Source organism: Phragmites australis, chromosome 2, assembly GCF_958298935.1.
Source record: "Phragmites australis chromosome 2, lpPhrAust1.1, whole genome shotgun sequence".
Taxonomy (NCBI): domain Eukaryota; kingdom Viridiplantae; phylum Streptophyta; class Magnoliopsida; order Poales; family Poaceae; genus Phragmites; species Phragmites australis.
This window is the reverse complement of record NC_084922.1, coordinates 16,397,833-16,417,926: the sequence shown is the minus strand read 5'-3', so window position 1 is coordinate 16,417,926 and position 20,094 is coordinate 16,397,833. Positions and strand designations below refer to the sequence as shown.

At 42.2% G+C, this 20,094-nt stretch overlaps 1 protein-coding gene across 1 annotated transcript; it reads right to left on the bottom strand.

Annotated features, from left to right (window-relative positions):
- Window positions 1-7,553: 7,553 nt before the first annotated feature.
- On the bottom strand, window positions 7,554-17,833 carry LOC133901163 (kinesin-like protein KIN-13A). The gene is made up of 12 exons (XM_062342441.1): window positions 17,275-17,833; window positions 15,183-15,416; window positions 14,789-14,974; window positions 14,561-14,665; window positions 12,055-12,132; window positions 11,829-11,910; window positions 11,077-11,239; window positions 10,111-10,446; window positions 9,799-10,017; window positions 9,085-9,691; window positions 8,927-8,992; window positions 7,554-8,048 (listed from the first exon to the last, which is right to left on the bottom strand). The coding sequence occupies exons 1-12, from the start codon at window positions 17,404-17,406 to the stop codon at window positions 7,866-7,868; spliced, it is 2,391 nt and encodes a 796-aa protein (XP_062198425.1). The 5' UTR covers window positions 17,407-17,833; the 3' UTR covers window positions 7,554-7,865.
- Window positions 17,834-20,094: the final 2,261 nt, after the last annotated feature.

The following is a 20,094-nucleotide window of genomic DNA, read 5'->3' as shown; positions in this document are numbered from 1 at the left end:
GTTCGCGCAAGATCGTCCGACGACCCGAAGGGTCCCATCGTCGGGGTGTCAGCCAGTCAAAGGCCCAATGCCGCATTTAATAGGCACGCGCATCCTGACATCCTGACATCCTGACATTCTCAGCTGCCCACGCCCTAGTATCAGACCCTGCCATGCTCTGGCAGGGGGGCGTGGGACCATTAAATGCACGGGTCCCGTCCCGTTTCACCCGGGTGCCTCGAGATAACATTGCCAAAATCGAAGCGCTCTGCCTGCCACCCTGCCCCGGCAGAAGAACAAGACAGGGTGGGCGCACCGGGCACCTCTGTGGCTGCCCGGTGGGCCCTCTTAATAGCGCCGGAGGACATCTACAGTGACGAATGGTCGGATGCATGCCGCATTTTTCCACCGCCTCTGTCACTTCGCCAAGACGGAATGATGACGCCTTTCTCCGTGGCGCCCTGGCACTCGCGCCCCCTCTTTCCCATTCAGGATAAGTCGAGGTCGGTGCGCCTATAAAAGGAAAGGATGGAGAACACATAAGGACAAGCCCCCGAAGCTCAGATCAAAAGACGAAGAACATCACAAACAAGCTCGAGCCAAGCTAGAACACGAGAGTCTCAAGCTCTCTGTAGACAGCTCACCCCTGTAACCAGATACATCCTTGAAGAATTCCCTTCAAGGAAAGGTATAGCACTCACACAGGAGTAGGGTGTTACGCCTCCGTGCGGCCCGAACCTGTCTAAACCCCGGTGCACCCATCTTTCTTGCACTAGGACGGTCATCTCCCACCACCAGCCACTGCATTTATTTCCGCTCCCATCTATTTCCCAGACAAGCTCGTTCAGGATCATCCCCCCGGCCGAATCTTTAAAAAGGGGTCTCTCGGGATCCCTGCGACAGGAGTTCATCCTCCGACAAACATCTTGACCATTTGCGTTTTGTTTTTGATTCTTTGCATAATGCAGGTTTATTTGGTAATCTTGGCTATGTTGTTATAGCGTAGGGTATCGAAGTGGACAACGCCAAGATTGCTGCAATTTAGAGTTGGCCGACTCCTAACATGGTTATGCAGATCAGAAGTTTTCTCGGGCTTACCAGATTCTATCACAGATTTGTTCATGATTTCAACACCATAGCTGCCCCCACTGAATGAACTCATGAAGAAAGGTGTTCCCTTCTCTTGGGGTCCAACGCAAGAAGAGGATTTCAAGATTTTGAAAGATAAGTTGACCCATGCACAATTACTTCAGCTTCCTGATTTCACTAAGATGTTTGAGTTATAGTGTGATGCTAGTGGAATTGGGTTGGGTGGTGCACTACTGCAAGAAGGCAAACCAATAGCTTATTTCAGCGAGAAATTGTGTGGTCCTAGTTTGAACTATTCAACTTATGACAAAGAATTATATGCTCTAGTTCAAACTCTAGAAACTTGGCAGCATTACTTATGGCCTAGAGAATTCATTATTCATTCTGATCATGAATCATAGAAGCATATTCGAAATCAATGAAATCTAAATAGTCGACATGCTAACTGTGTGGAATTCATGAGTATTTTCCCTATGTCATCAAACACAAGAAAGGGTAAGACAATGTAATTACTGATGCTTTGTCTCACCGATACACTATGCTCTCACAACTCGATTTTAAGATTTTTTTTTAATGGAAACTCTGAAGAAGCAATACACACTCGTCCCTAATTTCAAGGACGTGGTATTGATTTGCAAGGATGGGAGAATGTGAAACAAGTTCTTCATGGATGATGCATTCTTGTTTTGTTCTACCAAGTTGTGTATTCTAGCTAGTTTTTTTCGTCTTTTGTTGTTACGGGAAGCACATGGAGGCGGACTCGTGGGTCATTTCAGTGTCAGAAGACTGAGGACATTCTTGTTGATCACTTCTTCTGGCCAAAGATGTGACGGGATGTGGAGAGGTTTGTAACTCGTTGCCCAACATGTCAAAAGAGCTAAGTCATGACTTAACCCTCATGGTTTGTACATGCCTCTTCATGTCCCTAGCATTCCTTAGGAGGATATTTAGATGGATTTTGTCTTAGGATTGCCTACAATCAAGAAGGGGAGGGATAATATTTTTGTAGTTGTTGACATATTTTCTAAAATAACCCACTTCATACCATGTCGTAAGAGCGATGATGCTACTAATATTTCTGATTTATTGTTTCATGAAATTGTTCGCTTGCATGGTGCGCCCAATACAATAATTTCATAATGTAATGCGAAATTTCTTAGTCATTTTTGGATAACTTTGTGGAACAAATTGGGGACTAAATTGTTGTTCAGCACTACATGTCATCCTCAAACTGAAGTAATTAATAAAACTTTATCTACAATGCTTAGGGCTATTCTAAAGAAGAATTTGAAAATGTAGGAAGAATATTTGCCTCATATTGAGTTTGCTTATAATCGTTTAGTACATTCTACCACAAAGATGTGCCCTTTCCAAATTGTATATGATTTCATTCATTGTGCACCAATTGACTTAGTCTCTGTTTCATCCTCAAAGACCATAAATTTTGATGCTAATCAATGTTCTGACCTGATATTGAAAATACATGAGCAAACCAAAGAGAACATTGAGTGCATGAATGCAAAGAATAAAATTGTTGGTAGTAAGGGAAGAAAGCATGTTACTTTTGAACCTGGTGCCTTGGTTTGGTAACACTTGAGAAAGGGTCGCTTCCCTGATTTGCACAAGTTTAAATTAATACCTCGTGTTGATGGTCCATTCAAGGTTTTAGAAAAATTAAATGATAATGCCTATAAACATGACCTACCAATAGAATATGGTGCTTCTTCCATTTATAGTGTTGCAGATTTGAAGCCATATTTAGGTGAGGAAGAGCAGATTCCGTCGAGGACGACTCCAATTCAAGAAGGGAAGGCTAATAAGGACATCACTTCTTCAGTTCAACCCACATCACTTGTTGCTGCTACTACACCAGTTAGACAAGGACCAATCACTCGAGCTCGTGCACGTGAACTCAATTACGTGATTCTTTTAAGGAATGAAGGTCCAGAAGATGTCAACAAATGAGAGCCATATAAAATGCGTGCTACGCCACCTATCTTTGGGCTGGGCCCATGTAATAAAGTCTTCGTTTAGGCAGATTCGGTAAACATGGAAGGGTTGGGAGGAGATTTTGCCTTGCCTCTTATGCTGGTCAAAATTCCCTTCCACCCTTCCTATTTATGCCTCTGGCTGAACTCTCTTACACCTGGGGGTTTTCTTTTTGTTAGGTTTAGCCATCGTGCAAACTTCTATTCTTTAGTTTTGTCGGATGACCACCTGTCAAGCTAGCCATTGTGAACCCCACCTTCATGTAATCTCGGTTTACCTACATATTATTCTTGCTAGTTCTTCAATTGCTCGCAAGAATTGAACCTTGTGTTCAGGTTGATCATGCTTTCTGGAAAAGTCAATAATCATTTGGAGTTGGTTCAGCTATTGCTAAGGCGCACAAGACTTGTTTGGTTGTAGTCGGATCACGAGAGTCGTCTCCACTAGATCGACAGTATTCAGCTTGGAAAGCTTCAAATATAATGGATGTGTACGATTTTCTTGCTTGCAACAAAATAGGTATCCTCATTTTTATTCTAGGTAAACTTTTCCTTGAATCAAATTCTAACTCCAGTTCTTTATTTCTCTTTACTTGCACCACCCTTCCAAAATGCTTTAGAAATTGAATGATATCAAAATCAGGTTTGAAATGGTCTTTCAAGTCACTATTCAGACTCTCGCTTAACGGTGTACTTAATATGAACAAGGGTTCCCGATCTTCCGAAAGGTTCTGGTAACTCTCGATTTGGTGGAAACGAGACACAAGTCGATCCGGCTTCCGAACAACACGATCCGAAACCCCGCAATCGCAGCACCACGTCTCCTCTGGTTATCAACCGGCGTTGCACGGTTGACCTCGCCAAGAAGGCTAAAATCCTTGCCTGCGAATCGAAGAACACAAGCAAGAACAAGGAAGAATGCAACCAAATTGCAGATGAATGATTAATCTCACGAGTTGGGGTCTCACAAACCGACGAAACGGCGAAACTGTTCTTGACAGAATAATCTAAGCAAAACCCAATCCTAATTAGGGCGGCGGCTACTGTATATAAAGGATTAGGGTCGGCCAAGGACCCCTAGACGCGTCCCTAATGGACTCCAACATGATACATGGCCCAACGGACCAAAAACGGTGACGCAGCACCGGGATAGATTCTGGACGCTGACTTGTTTCGACATTTCCCGTTGACTCAGAAGGAATTTGGACCTCAAACCAACGCCATTGGTTTCCTTATGAAATTATCTTTCCAACCATATGTGAATCGTCGAAAACGGAGTCCGGATGCGTCCTGGGCGTCCGTTTTATTGCTCGCTGGTCCTGGAGGCCGAGGCTGATTCGGACTCGAGTTGGACTGGACCTCCTGCTGTTGTTGGACGTCCTAGCTGCTCCTCCACGCCTCCAAGTCTTCCTCTATGTGTTTCCTTGTCCTCTCTATGATTCCTAAACAACACATAATCATTAGGTAGTAATCTATTCTCAAAATTATATAAAGAGTTGCTTAGGAACGAGCTCACCTCTAAATTTAATTGTCGTGCGCGAGCTCTTGTGATTGGACCTTGAAAGTTCAATGGAGGATCATTGTATGTATCCGAGGGAGTGATGTCCTCATCAGTACTTCTCATTCCCAATGTGAAAACATCATTCATACAGCATTCAACTCATTTTTCTTTGAACGTGTAGATACTATCTAACCAAGTTTACTTGTGCACCTTGCTCCTCATGACATCAAATGCTTCTTCAAAAGTTGCCTTGTCCTCATACTCATACATGCATGAGCTAAAATCTAATAGAACACTTGACCATGTACTCATACCTTTGTCCTCCTATTGAGGTAATGCTTGATGACATTCTACATTATGTGAAAGGTGCACAATCCATGACATGCTTCTATGAACACTTCTTCAATTTCTTTCCCCATTACACTATCTTTTTTTTAATAGATTGTTTTAGGCTGCCTCCCATTATGTGTTTTTAGAAAGGTATCTAAGAGCCACTTGAATGACTCAAATGTCTCATCATACAAAAGAGCTGCACCAAAAACCATGGTTTCTCTAAAATAGTTTAATCCAACAAAGAAACCAAAAGGCATGTAGTCCATGTTTGTTCCAAAAGTAGTGTCAAATGTAACAGCATCACCAAAGTGTGCATAGTCCACTATCATTTTAGCATCAGGCCAAAATATGTTTGCTATTTGTTCATCATAGTCCATTTGTAAAGCATATTGGAATGAAGGGTTCTCAGCAATGTTGTCTTGAAAATACCTCAACATACTTCCAGCTTCACCATATGCCATCTCATGTTGACGCTTGGTTCGCAAATAGTTTTTGTGATCACGACGAGTGTAGCTGAGATTAAATGATCCACCAACTTATCGACTAGCCAACTCATGTGCAGCTTTAGGCCCAATTCCAGTCATCGACTGTTTCAATTTCAAAAGCGTGTAATTCTGAAATTTTCCGTTGCGATGCCATCAAGTGGAAGGTTTCTGGCAAGTGAAGGATGTGACTGTGATTTAGAACATGATCAGATAATTCATAGTTTCCCACCTCTCGATCAAGCACAAGACTCATGCATACTTCACAATTGGTCCTAGTTTCTGCACGAGGATACTTTACCAGATGATATCTTTTATCTCGTTTATGACAACTCTCATTTGAACATACATACCTACATGATCTAATCTTACCATCATACTTTCTTTTATTTGTGTACCTCTTCTTGTTCTCAAAACCTATGTTACCTCCATAGGCTACCCAAAATTTCCAAGCCTCATCCACATTTTGAAACTTCGTCCCAAGTTGAGGCACCCAACTAGCTACCAAGCTGATTGAAAACACATGAGCTCTTTGGTGCTCCTTCAGAACTTGGGTCCATGGTGCTCCTTTAGAAAGGGGGAGAAAGGTGAGGTAAGCGCGAAGATGGTTCCTTTTGTAGACAAAATTGAAATAACTAAGCACAGATATGGTTCTTTTTCAAACAAAATTGGGAGAACTAAGCATGAAGATGGTTCTTTTTTCAGACAAAATTGGTAGTAACTCACATACCTTAGCCAAAGAATTAGGTTGTTTGCAAAGATTGCCGCGGTTGGCGCGTTCAACCTCCTCCTGCTCGGTTGGGCTGGGTCCTCCTTCCACCCGCCTAGCTGGGCCATGTTGTCCTTCCGCCCCTAGGCTGCTTTCGTCGCATCCAACTAAGCATGAAGAATAGTTCTTCTGTTTGCGAATACTTTGCAAGAAAAGAGGGAAGAATTGGTTGTGAGCCCTTGTGATCGAGGTTGTGAGCCCTTGCGATCGAGGTTGCGAGCCTTGCAAGATGACACCCTTGTGCTCCTATTTCTCACAAAATTTTCCTACGAGTTTGTTGTCCGCATTGTCTGTTGTGTGGCTCGCCTCTTCTCGTCATGTTTTTGGGCCGAACTGGGCCATGCCGTGCCAACGCAAGGTCGCTAAGAAGGGAGAACAAAGGAGAGACGTTGGACGTAGTGGATGGCGGATTGAAGCTGATTGTACGCCCATAACTTCACCCCGTGAAATCAGAGGATCGGAGTCCCTTTGGGGGGGGGGTCCTTGTGTGCACTCATATTTGCATCCAGTTGGGGTCGTCGTGGGCGTTAGCGACAGGAAAGCGATGGTGTGAGCAACAACCCAATCCGGTCGTGCTGGATTTATTTTGTTCCAGACGGCACAAATGGTTCAAGGCATGTTTTTTAAAACACCAGTACAACCCGTAGACGCACGCACACACTCACACCACTACACACTCACACAATGTTTACAAAAGACCATATATGCGAAGCTTAGATATTAACAAAATTATCATAGACATCTCTCTATCGATGGATTGTCACCTACCATTAAAAAAATTCTACTTTAATGAAACACATCAAAAGCAAACGTAATATTTGATCCCTGATTTGCACAGATATAACCAACTCTACTAGCCATTCAAAGCCTTGTTCTCAAGAGAACCATGTCAGTTTGAAAAGTTTCTATCGCTCCTACTCGGCCGAGAAACATAATTTTAATCAAGCCAGCGTCAAACAGCAGATTGGCTGAGCCAAAGTGTCTTTCAGCAAAGGACAGTTTTTACGGTGTCCACCAAGAGCTCGGCAACGTTTTGGGTGTCCATAGCAATTTTTGCCAAAATACATTGGGCGCAGCAGGTCACGGAAGTACACTCGTTAACAGCTTCACATGAGACTAGGAAAACGTAACAGTATCCGTATCGAAAACAGAAACAAACGCTGTGCTTTGACGCTAGAGGCCTGACGTTTTCCAGCGTTTGGTAATCGTGACTACAGATACGTGGCATCGTTAACTGCCTTTACACTTCAGTCAATAGTGCAGCTCACCACGAATTCCTGCCCACTTGGTCCAAAGTTGAAAGTTACTGGAGAACACTCCCGAAGATCTTAGCCACATGTTGCCTTTCTTTCTTGATGCAAAATAATATCAACAAAGAATACAACACTACTAGCCGAGGCGAGGTACAATGATTATTTCCTCGCTGCAACACTTAACTCCTGAAATTTTCAAACAACAGTTACAGCTATATTCATACAAGAGAAAATGGCAAAGATAACAACCTATGCCGCCACCATAAAATACACCCAAACATTCTTTTCATGAAAAATAAAAATAGCAAACTGAGGCAAACCTCAACCAAGCGCCTGCACTGCATCAGCCAGACATCACATGATCACAATCTCCCATCCTAAGTCACTCTGATATCTCTCTAACTCGTTCAGACCTCGCAAGTCGCAACCCATGACAAACCAGAGGGTTTTAATTTAATTTCTGACGTTCAACTATCTTGATGATTTTTTACGGCTTAGAATCTCCTGTTCCTTGAGGCGCTGCTGAAACCGTGCCAAGCGCGCCTGGAGGCTCACCAAACCAGAAGCCTTCCGTGACAACAGAAAGCTCAGCTGTGCCACATAGTTGTCAATAAGGCTACCTGGCTGGTCAACCTCTGCTAATAGGTTCATTTCCTGCAATAAAGTGGCATGTGATGTCAAGCAATATATTGTAGTGGTGATACAACTACAAAGTTGTGAACCGTCCTGAGCCTTGACTAATGGAATCGTCAGATATACTGAAATCAACACAAAAATCGGTGATGGTAAATGATGTATATCATTAAAGACCAGGGGTATTACAAGTTGGTTTTTGGCCAAAAAGTGTAAGTGGATATATTGGCACACCTGGACAGCATAAATTTGTAATGGTATGAAAAAAGTTTATGAATGGAATAACTGTAGACACTATCAAAACGTGCAAACATAACATTATTAACTGATTTAGTTCAAATAGAAAGTATTGTAGAACCGGGAAACTTTTCTCAAGTCGCGAATAAATGAGAATATGAAGAATTATTTGATTCTGCAGAAGATATAGAACTGGCAAAGATTTTCTAAGGATGAGTAATATAAACTAGGAGAAATTCAGTGCAGAGATGGCATCGAGTGCTTTCAGATTGTAAGGTTGAAATGGTTGAAGCTGCTCAGACATATTTTTTTAACCATGAAGCTGCTCAGACTTGACAGTGACCACTGGCATACAGTTACTGATAAATATTAAGCTTGGTTCAACACATACAGGTGATGAGACTGCAGTTGTGACAGAATCTAGTCAGTTGGCATTACTATGACTTTAGCTCATAGTTCTAGCAAGCACATTTGAAAGCTCAAGAGCTAGACACAAAAAAGACCAAGTTATCCAATTATAATCGACATATTTACATCATAAGAAACTCAACAGAAGGGAACAAGATGGTACAGCCCACATACATGATCAAATGAGAAGAATATTACCAGACACAAGATATAGATGATGTAAATTCAAACATAACCGAGTAGCTGGAACTTACTTCCCGTACTATCTCCATAGTATTTTCAATTTCCTTTCTGTGAGCTGTTATCAACGCCTCTTCTTCCTAAGACACACCAAAAACAAAGAGCTGACACCACATCTCATATTCAGGACCAAATAACAAGTGATTCTGATTATTTATTTTTAAGATTTTACCTCAAGTATTGCATTTATTTCCATATCATCAGAACTTTCCTTTTCAGATTGCTTGGACGAAACCTGTGATGTCCAGGTAGATAATGGTTTTTGCTGCTTAAGTTGCTGTTGCTGCTTAAGAACAGTCCGACTTACTTCGGGTCCACTTTCTTTTTTCATGTAGTTACTCTGCCTTTCAGATTTTTCATCCCTGTTTGCTTTTCTCCGAGGCAGTGAGACTTTTGTGACTTTCACCTCTTCCTGTGAATTTACTGAATCCTGAAGTGATTGTGCTTTACTAGTAAAACTAGTCTGGTTGGAATTCAAATCCCCCGTATCCCTATCATTCAAACCAGATCTTGAACTAGTTTCTTCTTTTGCCTGATGTGGATAACTAGGAATCATACTAAAGGAGTTCCTATCATGTTCTATGGAAGAGTTGGAAGCGAAATTGTCAACACCCTTCCTGGAAGCATCAACAGGCCTAATTTCTTGAGTCTGCTCCATAGTTTCTTCAGCTTCACCTGATAAAGGAAATGAAGTGTAGGTACATTCCTTGGCAGATGATACAGACTGCGCAGCGAACTGCTCTTTTTTTGTGTTGCCACCTTTCGAGAGACTTTTAACCCTGTTTTTCAATCAGTGACATCAGTTAGAATTAACAACTAGATAACTAGATGTATATTCAAAGCAGCGAACATATTTGCAAATTCAAGACATTTAAAGAAACATTACCTATCGGCGTATCTTAAGGTATTTAATGTGTGTTCACATGAACCTGAACTTGGTGAGATGCAAGAAATCATTACTGTTCGAGAGTTGCCAACAAAAGAGTCACGAAGAACCTCTGTTAGCTTGCTTCCTCTGAAAGGAATGTGTATTTGATCATTATCCAATGCCCGAATACATTCTTTGAGAGCCAAAAGACTCTTGTTGATTTCTGCACCCTCAATTCTGGCACAAGACAAAAGCATAAGGAATAAATGAAAATCATACAGAATGAACACAATAAGACAGAAGTCCGGATCTACAGTCAAAATTCAATACCTTGTTTGTTTGTCATTATCTGTTGTATCAGCACCACGCTCACTTCCAGCAAGATCAATAAATGACATTTTCCCCACAAGCTTTGTATTCTTTGCTTCAATAGCATCTCGGTCTCTCTGCCTCCAGGTATCAGTAATTGGGATATGCTTCTTCACAGCCAATTGCAGAATAGCATGAGATCGTGATGACTCTTCATTGGCCCCGGTTGTGCCTGTGCTTCTTGCAGCATTTCCTTTCTCAATGTATTCTTTGACAACTTGGACATCAGAAACCTCGAACTCCTGTAAACCAACAATGCAGACCTGTTTCCTTCCATCTTCTCTCATTAAGAGTTGCCTACAAAAAACAAGAGAACAAAAATGAAGCCTGATTTAAATATATGAAATAAAATCCACAAAACCAAGTCAAAAGAAAGGATAGAAAAAGGCAGTTCCATTAAAGCATACAACATACAAACAGAAAATCGCAAAAAAAACAATCACTCGATTAGATTTCCAAAGCAAATCTATTAGAATGTTGAATTCAACAGACTAGATGTGTCATTCTACAAACAAAGATACATCTTTATATGAGTCAACAATTGGCTTAAATGCTTAACCCATTGATTACACATTTCCATTAAACCACACAGGGAGGCACATATTTCACACATCTGGAAATAACCTGATTCCACTGTCTCCAAACCAGGATCCAGTGAGCCACTGTTCCGAAAAGCGTCCACCCCCACCCCACCATATTCATCCATGTGCCACAATAAAGAACAGGCAGAAGCATGAAAGCAAATACATAAAGATAAGTGCACAAAAAAAGGTATCAATGTGCCCACTAGAATTATACTCGAAATTATGCATATAAATCTGTGCACAATCAGTATCTAAATCCGACCAATGATCCAAAAAACAGAAATTGACCAATGGATTTTACTATGCCAAAGTATAAAACTTAAGGATTAAAAAAGTAGCCAACCTCCTATCGCTGAGAAGATCAAAGAGCTTCCCACCATAAATCTCAAAGTAGCTGAGCCACAACTTGAAATGTTGACTCCGGTACATAGGTTGATGCAAAAGACAAACCATATCATGTGCAGCTCTTAGAGGTAGGGGTTGCATTGTATAGGTCTTGCCACTGCCTGCACATGGAGATTGATTAGCCATGCTACCAAGAAAAGCCAATAATAAATTCAGGAGGGAGTAACGAACTATGAATACAATAATAGTCCTCTATCATAGTTCACCAGTGTAATTCCATGTACAATGTAACATTCAGCTGAGAAAAATAAACAAAAGGCCCAAAAATTGGCATATAGAATATAGAGCATTTGATAATTGCAAGATACAGCTCCGGTAGCATTGATTGTAAGCACCTTTCCCAGAGAATGCTCCCCAGAACAGCGATCAAAGTCACAGATTAAACTATTAAACTGATACAGTTTCCACACTTGTACTTAGTGTCGAATACTCAAATCTCAGGTGCCCGATTTTATCACATCCAATAGTCATTCAACCTATGCAGGTAATCCCTGCAGAGTAATATTGACAATCACAAAGTTTACCAATAATCAACACTGCACCTTAAAGAAGTTGAAGCATGGTAAATACAAGGTTATTTCCGAAGAGTTTGCCAAAGAGATACCAACATGAATAATAATCAGTGGGTGCAAGACATAATTAACTATTACTTCCAAAGAAAATAGAATTCTGGTGTTTAGCTTATCTAACCTGTTTGGCCGTATGCAAAGCATGTAGCTTTTGTCCTTTGGAAAATTATTGGTATAATGGGCTCTACAGTCTCGCGGTACACCTGTCAAACAAAACAGCAAATCCAATGGTAAAGAATGCAAAAGAATACAAAAAAGGCGACATCCTTCAACATCCATTGGGGACAGCACTAGGTAATTGTTTTTAGAGAATAATAATTACTGAACACAGTTAAAAATTATAGTACCTCATCATTAGTTACATGCTCGTCCAAGACAGCATCAAAGCAGAATTCATGCTTTTCCACATAAGCTGTCAAATCCACCTTTCAGTAGATAACATGTTAGTCTATTTGGCATGAACAAGCATTAAAAGTTTGGAATGGCATCTATTTCCTAACACGTGCTGACTCATGCATCTTATTAGCATCTTTTTTTTCCTTGTTAGCAGAGCAAGCATATGATACACTGATAAGAAAATAGCAAAGCATGGAATGGTTTATCTTTCCAGAAATCCTGCTTTGTAGAAAGCTATTTTGCCACCCTAGATCAGGAATTTAGTTCATTTTCAGTGATACATAGAGACAACACCATGCAGATTATTATAACAATGTATATCTATGCCCAGAATCAACATACTACCAACTTCTCTAAAGGGACCAGCTAATTCCAGGTAACACAGACAAGCACTTAAAAGAACTCAAATTGCCCACTGAAATGGAGCTTTTCGCATGAAATGCTTCACTTTCTTCATGAAATCAAAACAGTCAATTGCATCACTTCAAAACATGCTTATTCATGTTAAGGGTATAATAGTTGAGGGTATTATGGTAATCTCCTAGTCCTAAGGTTTCCCTCGTGTGCTCTATATATTACACCTATGGGGCTACCATTGAATACAAATTGCTATTCCTAACGGTTCATTCAAGTTGTAATTCATAATTACCTTAAGCATGCTGGAATCATAATGATTTAGTATTACTTGATTTCTTAGGTAGTGTTTGGTTGGAGAGCGAGGTGGGATGGGATGATTCCATTCATGTATTTAGGGATAGGATGGTATGGTCCGGAATCATATGTTTATTTGGTGGGTGGGATGGAACGACTCCATTTTAGATTTCGGGCCCACCGTCAGTGACCCGTCCCAAGTGGGATGACTGCGTTCAGCCTTTTTTTTGGAACGGATTCGTCCCGAATCTTTGAAGAATATTCTCTGATTCAGAACCATCCCATCCCACTGAACTCCAACCAAACAGCTCAAAAACAGGATGGATCCGCTCCGTCCCACCCCGTCCCACGAACTAAACACTACCTTAAACAAAGCCAAGGTGCATATAAATATTGTCAAACATGTAAGTTATCCTACATATGTAGGTACAGTCATGGTTGTCATGGTATCGCCATAACAATGATATGACGGCGTGGTGGTGGTTTAGGCCTCGCCACAGTGACGTCACAGCGCCGGCGTCTATGGCGCCCACCATATAGGCATGGCATCGCCGTGGCGGCGTCGTCGTATGACGTCCGTTTTCGTGTGGCGGACGTCATACCGGTTGGGCGGAGCGGATTCGAAGGGGAGGAGAGATCGAGTGGGTCACAGAGGAGCGCCTCAACCTTTACCCACTAGCAACTGGTCCAGTGGTCCTTGTTGATCCCCGTCGCCGCCGCGGAGACGGCTCCTCACCGACGCGCCCCCCTCAAATCCGGCCGATGCGCCACCGGTCACCCTCAGATCCGGTCGTCGTCCCTGCACTCGCCGTATCTGCCGACCACCCTCAAATCCTGCCCGTCTCCAGCCATCGTCCCCAGTTGGAAGTCTGCCTCCCCCGTCGCCCGAGCCGGCCGCCTCCCCCGCCTGGAAGTCCGCCGCCCCTACCGCCTGGAAGTCCGCCGCACCCGTCGCTCGAAAGGCCACTCGAGTCGGAGGCGTCGGTGTGTATGGCGTCACCACGCAACGCGCCATGTCGCTGTAAAGTTGTAAAGGTGGGGCACCTTGCCACGCCGCCGTAACAACCATGGGTACAATGGTTATCATTTAAGACATTGAAGGAGTACATGTATTGCGTCTTTCTCTCTTCCAATGTTGGCCATAAATATATCATCACTAGCGTCCAAAATTGATCAAACTATTCCAACAAGTCCAATAAGATAATTAATAGATATTGACCAAACATTCAACTATTCAATGAACTACCAACACAGCAGTATTCTTAAGCCGTTAAGGCGAGACGTGGTGACCCACCCCCTTCTTATCGCCTAGGTGCTTAAGGAACAGAAAATATGAGCATCAATGGGTCACAACCACAACAAGCAGTCAGCTCACTAGCCTACTAAAGCCCAATCGAAGCCAACAGCCCATAAAGCACCCCTCCCCTCCCACCTCACATGTCCATCTCCTGACGTCATCCACTTCACGCCGCCTCCCGAGTCCCCGGTGCCACTAGCCCCGTGATGAGTGACGAGCCCCACCGCCCCCAAGCGTCGCCGCCACATTTGAGCAGGGGCAAGGCTGCTCCGGCCACCACGCTGGAGCCGGCGAGGATGAGGAAGGCAGAGGGAGAGCCGCGCCGCCTACCGGTTCCTTGGTTCCTCACCTACTCTTCTCTTCTCATTGCTCCCTCCTCCCCTCTCTCCTCCCCTCTTTTGGCTAGGCGACACCGACACCCAGAACCACGGCTCGCCTAGATGCCTAGGCGATGCCTTAAAAAGCATGCAACGCAAAAATAATTAAGTATACAAATGAAGATATAGGACCTTCAGCTTAGGTTCATGAACAGTCAAGAATTGAGAATTGTGGACATCAACGATGTCATCCTCTTTTCGAGATATCTCCTTTTTGTTCAGGGGTCTCTTCCTTACCTGTAAGTGTGATGAGACAAATAAAGTTTTATCATGGGCAATAAGAAAGAAAGAATGGATTCTGATTTAAGTGTATGACAGTAGTGGACCAGATCATAGCAGTATTTGAAGCGATCAACATACCACAACTTTAATCTTTGCCACATTACTTTCTCTAGCATTAACCACGGTGCTCTCTTTTTCATTGGTGAATGCACTACTACGGCTATCCGCTAGACCTTGCTGGCTTTCTGGTATTACATCATCCTCGTCGTCATCCATTTCCTTTGGCATAAAAGGTGAAGGCTCAAAAGGTTCTGACGCAACATTCTGACAAAAGAATAAGGCGTAACTAGATTAGGATGCATGAAGATAATATTGCCAACTATAAATCAGTTTGGGACACAAAATGTAAATATATTAATCACCCGAATCATCTCTCAGTTCCTAGAAGGAACAACTAGAAGAAAAAACAAGATGCAAACATAAACTTTGTGGAAATACAAGCTCACTTTGAGGGTACAATCTGGAGAAATACCTCAGAAAGAAGCTCACTGTCATCCATTGCATGAAGATCCAAAAGGCCAGCACCAAATTCACCTCTAAGTTCGGGTGAATAAAATCCATCTACAGGAGCCCCACCACCAAAGCTTTGTGCCGTTGGAGTATAGGACTCGGATATAGATGCAGATGCTAATTCCCCATTAAAATTCAGGTTCCTCAATAATGTGTAAAGCTTCTGTTTTTCTTCAATCGATTGCGGCCCATATCCCTACCAAATAACAATCGCAGCAAATTGTCAAACTACATGGACGCAATTGGTGACAGCAAATGTATATTAATAAAACTCCTACCAGCAAATTACATATACTTCAACTTCATGATACGCAATAATAAAAGACAAAATGTCTTATGAACATATCAAACCACATGACAAACACGAGCTCAACATGGGAACCTCACACATAGATATAGTACGAAGTGCAGATTTTAAACTACTGTCAATGAGTCATCCTAGCATAGGACCTTAACTTTGAACTAGATGGCATAAGCAAAAGTGAAATAGTCATTTATACAATGCTATGGGATAACAATATTGATGCAGTTTTGGTAGTATGCCACCGGTTATGAAAAACTTTGGGTTTTGCCGGTTGCCACTGTTTGTTGGCTAATTGTTTTGGATTTTTCATTATGACAAGGTAAAATATCTTTGACCAAGGGAAAATGACCGGCTAGCCCTTTTAAATTAACAAAGTTTACAAGTAAACTCCATGGCCAAGTGTCTAGCCTGGACAAACTCCAAGGCATGCTCAGTGAGTCAATGCAGGAGTAGAAGCCATGAAACTAAGATGGTCAGTGAACCTTGGGGTAGACCGAAAAAGAGATGATCAGAGGGGAGAAGGTAAAAGGAGAAGGGAGAGGCACTGGGCAGATTAGTTAATTTTTAAAAGAAATAGAACATGGAAAATGGCATGTTCCAAATAAGTTTAGGAAAACAGTGGCACAGAACCAATACAACGAAAGTAGAGGCAAAATTCATACTCCCTCCATATTTTTTTTGGTTTGGCGTCATAGAATTCATGCTGTCAAAATTTCTAAAGCCTGACCATTAATATGTTTAAAATTATCAAGCTTGGCTACAAAAAAAATAATATTACTAGATTTTTCTTTAGAATTACTTTCATAAAAGGTAGTATTAGTATTAAATATTGATATAAAGCTATAAAATTTAGTGGTCAAAGCTGCATCTTGGAGACCGCGAAATTCAAAACCATCAAATAAAAAAAAGGAGGGAGTATCATGTTTCTCGGTGGCATAGAACCAATCATACCATCAATATTCATGTGTAATATGGAAGATGTTCCCTGATAATTCAATAAAAAGAACAGTGCCTTTTCCATTATAGTATGTAGTGCTGGAAATAGCAGACACAAAAGTTGTTCTCTAATTCCAATATATCCATTTTGTCATTGCATTAGGCCAAATTGTTAAAGTTTCATTTCTCTCCTGGGGTGTTAAAGAATGAAGAAGATGTTTAGTTGCATTTCATGAATGAAGAATGGATGGAGTATCTTCTAACTAAACATGCATATACATGGACCAAAATGCCTCACAATGCCAGCCTTCATAACTCATAAGCAGACAAGGACTTGCATGTGGCAATGTCATCTCACATGATTGTTGATCATCATGAATCCAGCATTCACATTTTACAAGGACAACACCAACTTGCCAGCCTTAGAAACTTTAATATAGTAAACTTTTGTACACTTATAGCCCTCATCCGCAATGTGGGTCGCAACTGAGATACAATTTTGTGCTTGTGCTATCAATCATGCAATGCGGCTGGTAACTCTAATATCCAACAGAGCTAGGTTTCGGATGGGAAGGCAGAAGTCACTGGATTTCGGCCATTTCTACAACGAACCAGATGCACGATGAACCCAAAAGCTATCGCTACAGATACAAGTCTCCACAGATTCCGCTACAGACACATAAAAAAGATCCTCGTACCTAAGCTGACGATCGCACAATGAACGCTACGGCACGCTCAGAAACACCAAGGGTTTCAGGCGCGGAAAAGGAACATGGCAACGCGAAATGAACAAAAGACGGAATCTTTGACACACCTGCATAAGGTTCGGGAGGATACCACCAACGCCGCCGCCAAGGCCGCCGCGGAGGTCCCCGGCCCCTACCCCATCCGCAACCGAGGACCCCGCGAGGTGCTGCAGCCCCGCGGACTGCAGCCACCGCGCCATCACCGCGTCCCCCACATCTCCGGACGACGCCGCAGCGGCGGCGCCACCACCGCCGCCGCCGCGCTGGGATCGCTTCTGTGGCGCCAACTTGACGCCTGGCGCCGCAGCGCGAATCCTGGGGAGGGGCTAGGACGGGAGGCGGCGGGATCTGGCGCTCGAGCCGGCGTCCAGATCTGGGGAGGCCGGCCGGCGGACAATGCCGATCGGATTGGGGTGCGATTAGATTGGAGGGCGATCGAGGTTGCGTTGAATCGAATTGGGGGCGTGGGATTCGGGGCTCGGAGGAAGGGATTGGATTGCTGGAGGAGTTTGGATGGAGGTGGTTCTGAAATGGCTTTCAGAGAGGGAGAGATGTTCTGCTGTTGGTGGCGTTGATGCTGCTCACACAAGTTTGAAAAGCAGAGGGAGGGAGGGAGGGAGGGGGAAGATTATACGTTTTTTTAATGTAGAAAGTGGAAAATGAGTGCACGGAATAATTCTTAAGAAAAAACAGCAGCTGATTCAAATGTTTTCAAGAAAATAGAAGGAGCGGGGTGCCGATGGGTTTTATAGTTTTGGCATATGAAATTTTTATACAAAGATAGCATTTATGTTGGAAATGTAAACATCAATGAGCACCGGACGGATGAAGAATCGTAATAAGAGTCTATTTGATGCAGCTTCCAAAGTAAAGTTTATAGGAGCTCTATCAAATAGCAGTTTGTAGTTTTCAGAATGATTTCATATGAGTGATTCTCTGAAATGAACTAAATGACAGAAGCTGAAAAACTAATTTTTCTGATTCACTTTGCCCACATAATCACTTTTTCAATTGAGTTTACCTTGAAAAATGACTTTCAGTCACAGAATTACTTTCTACGAGGAATCACTTTCTTCAAAAAAATTAGATCAAGAAAAGTTTTATCAAATAAGTCCCAACACAGTATAGGTGAAAGGGGCTCCTAGCGAAAGTTCAACACGAGAAGGAATACAGGGGAAGCGAAAACATCTAAAGAGAATAAAAGAAGAGAAATGTTTAGTTGGTATTGTACATAGGCAACTTGTAGGGTGAGGGACCCCATGACAAGACGATATAATGAGTTGTTGGGTAGTGGGTTGCATGAAAGATTGCTCAATCGGGTTTGGGTCTTTGGACCCTCTCGCTCCTTTGTATCTCGTTGTTTGTCGATGATGACAAATTTATTTATCATATAATATTATGTCTCATGTAATTTCAAGCAGCAAGGAAAATTCATTTGACTCTAAACTCCACTATGTTGTCCCCCTCCCCTTTCCCCCTCTGCTTGCCCATCCCCTTCCACCTCACTCCATCATCCCTCCCCTCCCTATGTCGTGTTCGTGCCTCCTCTCCTCCCCCTCCCCATCCAAAAAAGAGCTAATCAGTGTTCAAATTCATGATTTTGTTTGCTGAATGTGTGTGTCGGATCAAGGGTGACGATTAGAGGGAGGTGAATAAGCGACTCAACAAATTTCTTGCGAAATTGATGACTTTCTTCTATTCGATCACCTAACACACCTCTAAAAGAGAATCACAATAGAACGCAACCCAAATACACAGTGGAAGAACTATATCTACCTAGAAAGTCCGGAGACTCCAGAGATAGAACCGAATAGTCTGGAGATTTCGAGAAAGATAAAAAACCAAACTTGAAGATTCATCAAAAGGTGGGTCTCATGGTTGAAATCGAACACTAGGTTCCACAGTAAACCAATTCATGACTCATCCTTACATAAAAGTTAAATCTTGAGAAAAGATCAAGAGATAAACACCAAATGAAGAAGATCTTTAAGATGATGGTCTAAAGGCAAGAGAATTCAAAACCCTATCACATATGTATGTGTATGTAAATTTTATATATTTAGCTCAAGAAGAACTGCCTCCTAAGATGTTAAAATTTCAGCTCAAAAAGAAAAACAAAAATCAACATTAAAAAGGAAAAACTTGCATATAAGGTAAGGGAACCAATAGAGTAAAACTAGAATGAAGGAAATTCAAGCATATGTAACAAAATAAACTTCATTACTCAAAGTGGTCAGCCCTATTTTAGACAGATTATAAAGATTTTTCTCTAAAAAACTCTTATATATTACATAAGCTAAGCATTTATCCCCTCTCCTTTAAAATTCTAGCACAATGCTCTTATATGGGTGTCACAAGGAGCTCAAATGGCTGGTTTAAGGTTCTGTCTAGCCTTACCTTTCTATTTATAGGCTAAAAAACTTGACCTCTAAAATACCCCTCTTATGTTGTATACTCCTACTTACCACCGAGGATATTTTGGTCTATTTTTTTCTTCATTTATCGAACGGCCGCAGCACCTTCACGACTTAGTTTTGCCTCGACGCAAGATTCACGATGATACCGCATACTCTTCCAGTTCTCCCATAATTTAGAGACCAAACCGCGAAACTCTCTGCATGCTTCTCAAAGCGTGTCATGCCACTTGCTTACACATTAAGCAAACGCTCTAATGTTGATGCGTGTACTCCGTCTTGCGATCGTGACCATCGGCAAGTCTCTCTCACTCTCGATCTCTCAGGCTGCCTTGTCACTTGCACTGGTATCCCTTTCGCTTGATTTTGTCAACACACTATCTTCATCTATCTTTCAAGCGTTGTTTGATCTCTACGTGTACCGGTAGGATCATCCTTGACTCTACTTGGCCTTTTTAATTGTCCAGCACCAAG

Excerpts from the sequence above, each read along its gene's own strand:
- LOC133901163 (XM_062342441.1), bottom strand. The coding sequence starts at position 17,406 with ATGGCGCGGTGGCTGCAGTCCGCGGGGCTGCAGCACCTCGCGGGGTCC. Across the intron at positions 9,692-9,798 it reads ACCTTAAGATACGCCGATAG|GGTTAAAAGTCTCTCGAAAG; the intron begins GTAATGTTTCTT and ends ATTGAAAAACAG. Across the intron at positions 8,049-8,926 it reads CTATGGAGATAGTACGGGAA|GAAATGAACCTATTAGCAGA; the intron begins GTAAGTTCCAGC and ends ACTTTATTGCAG.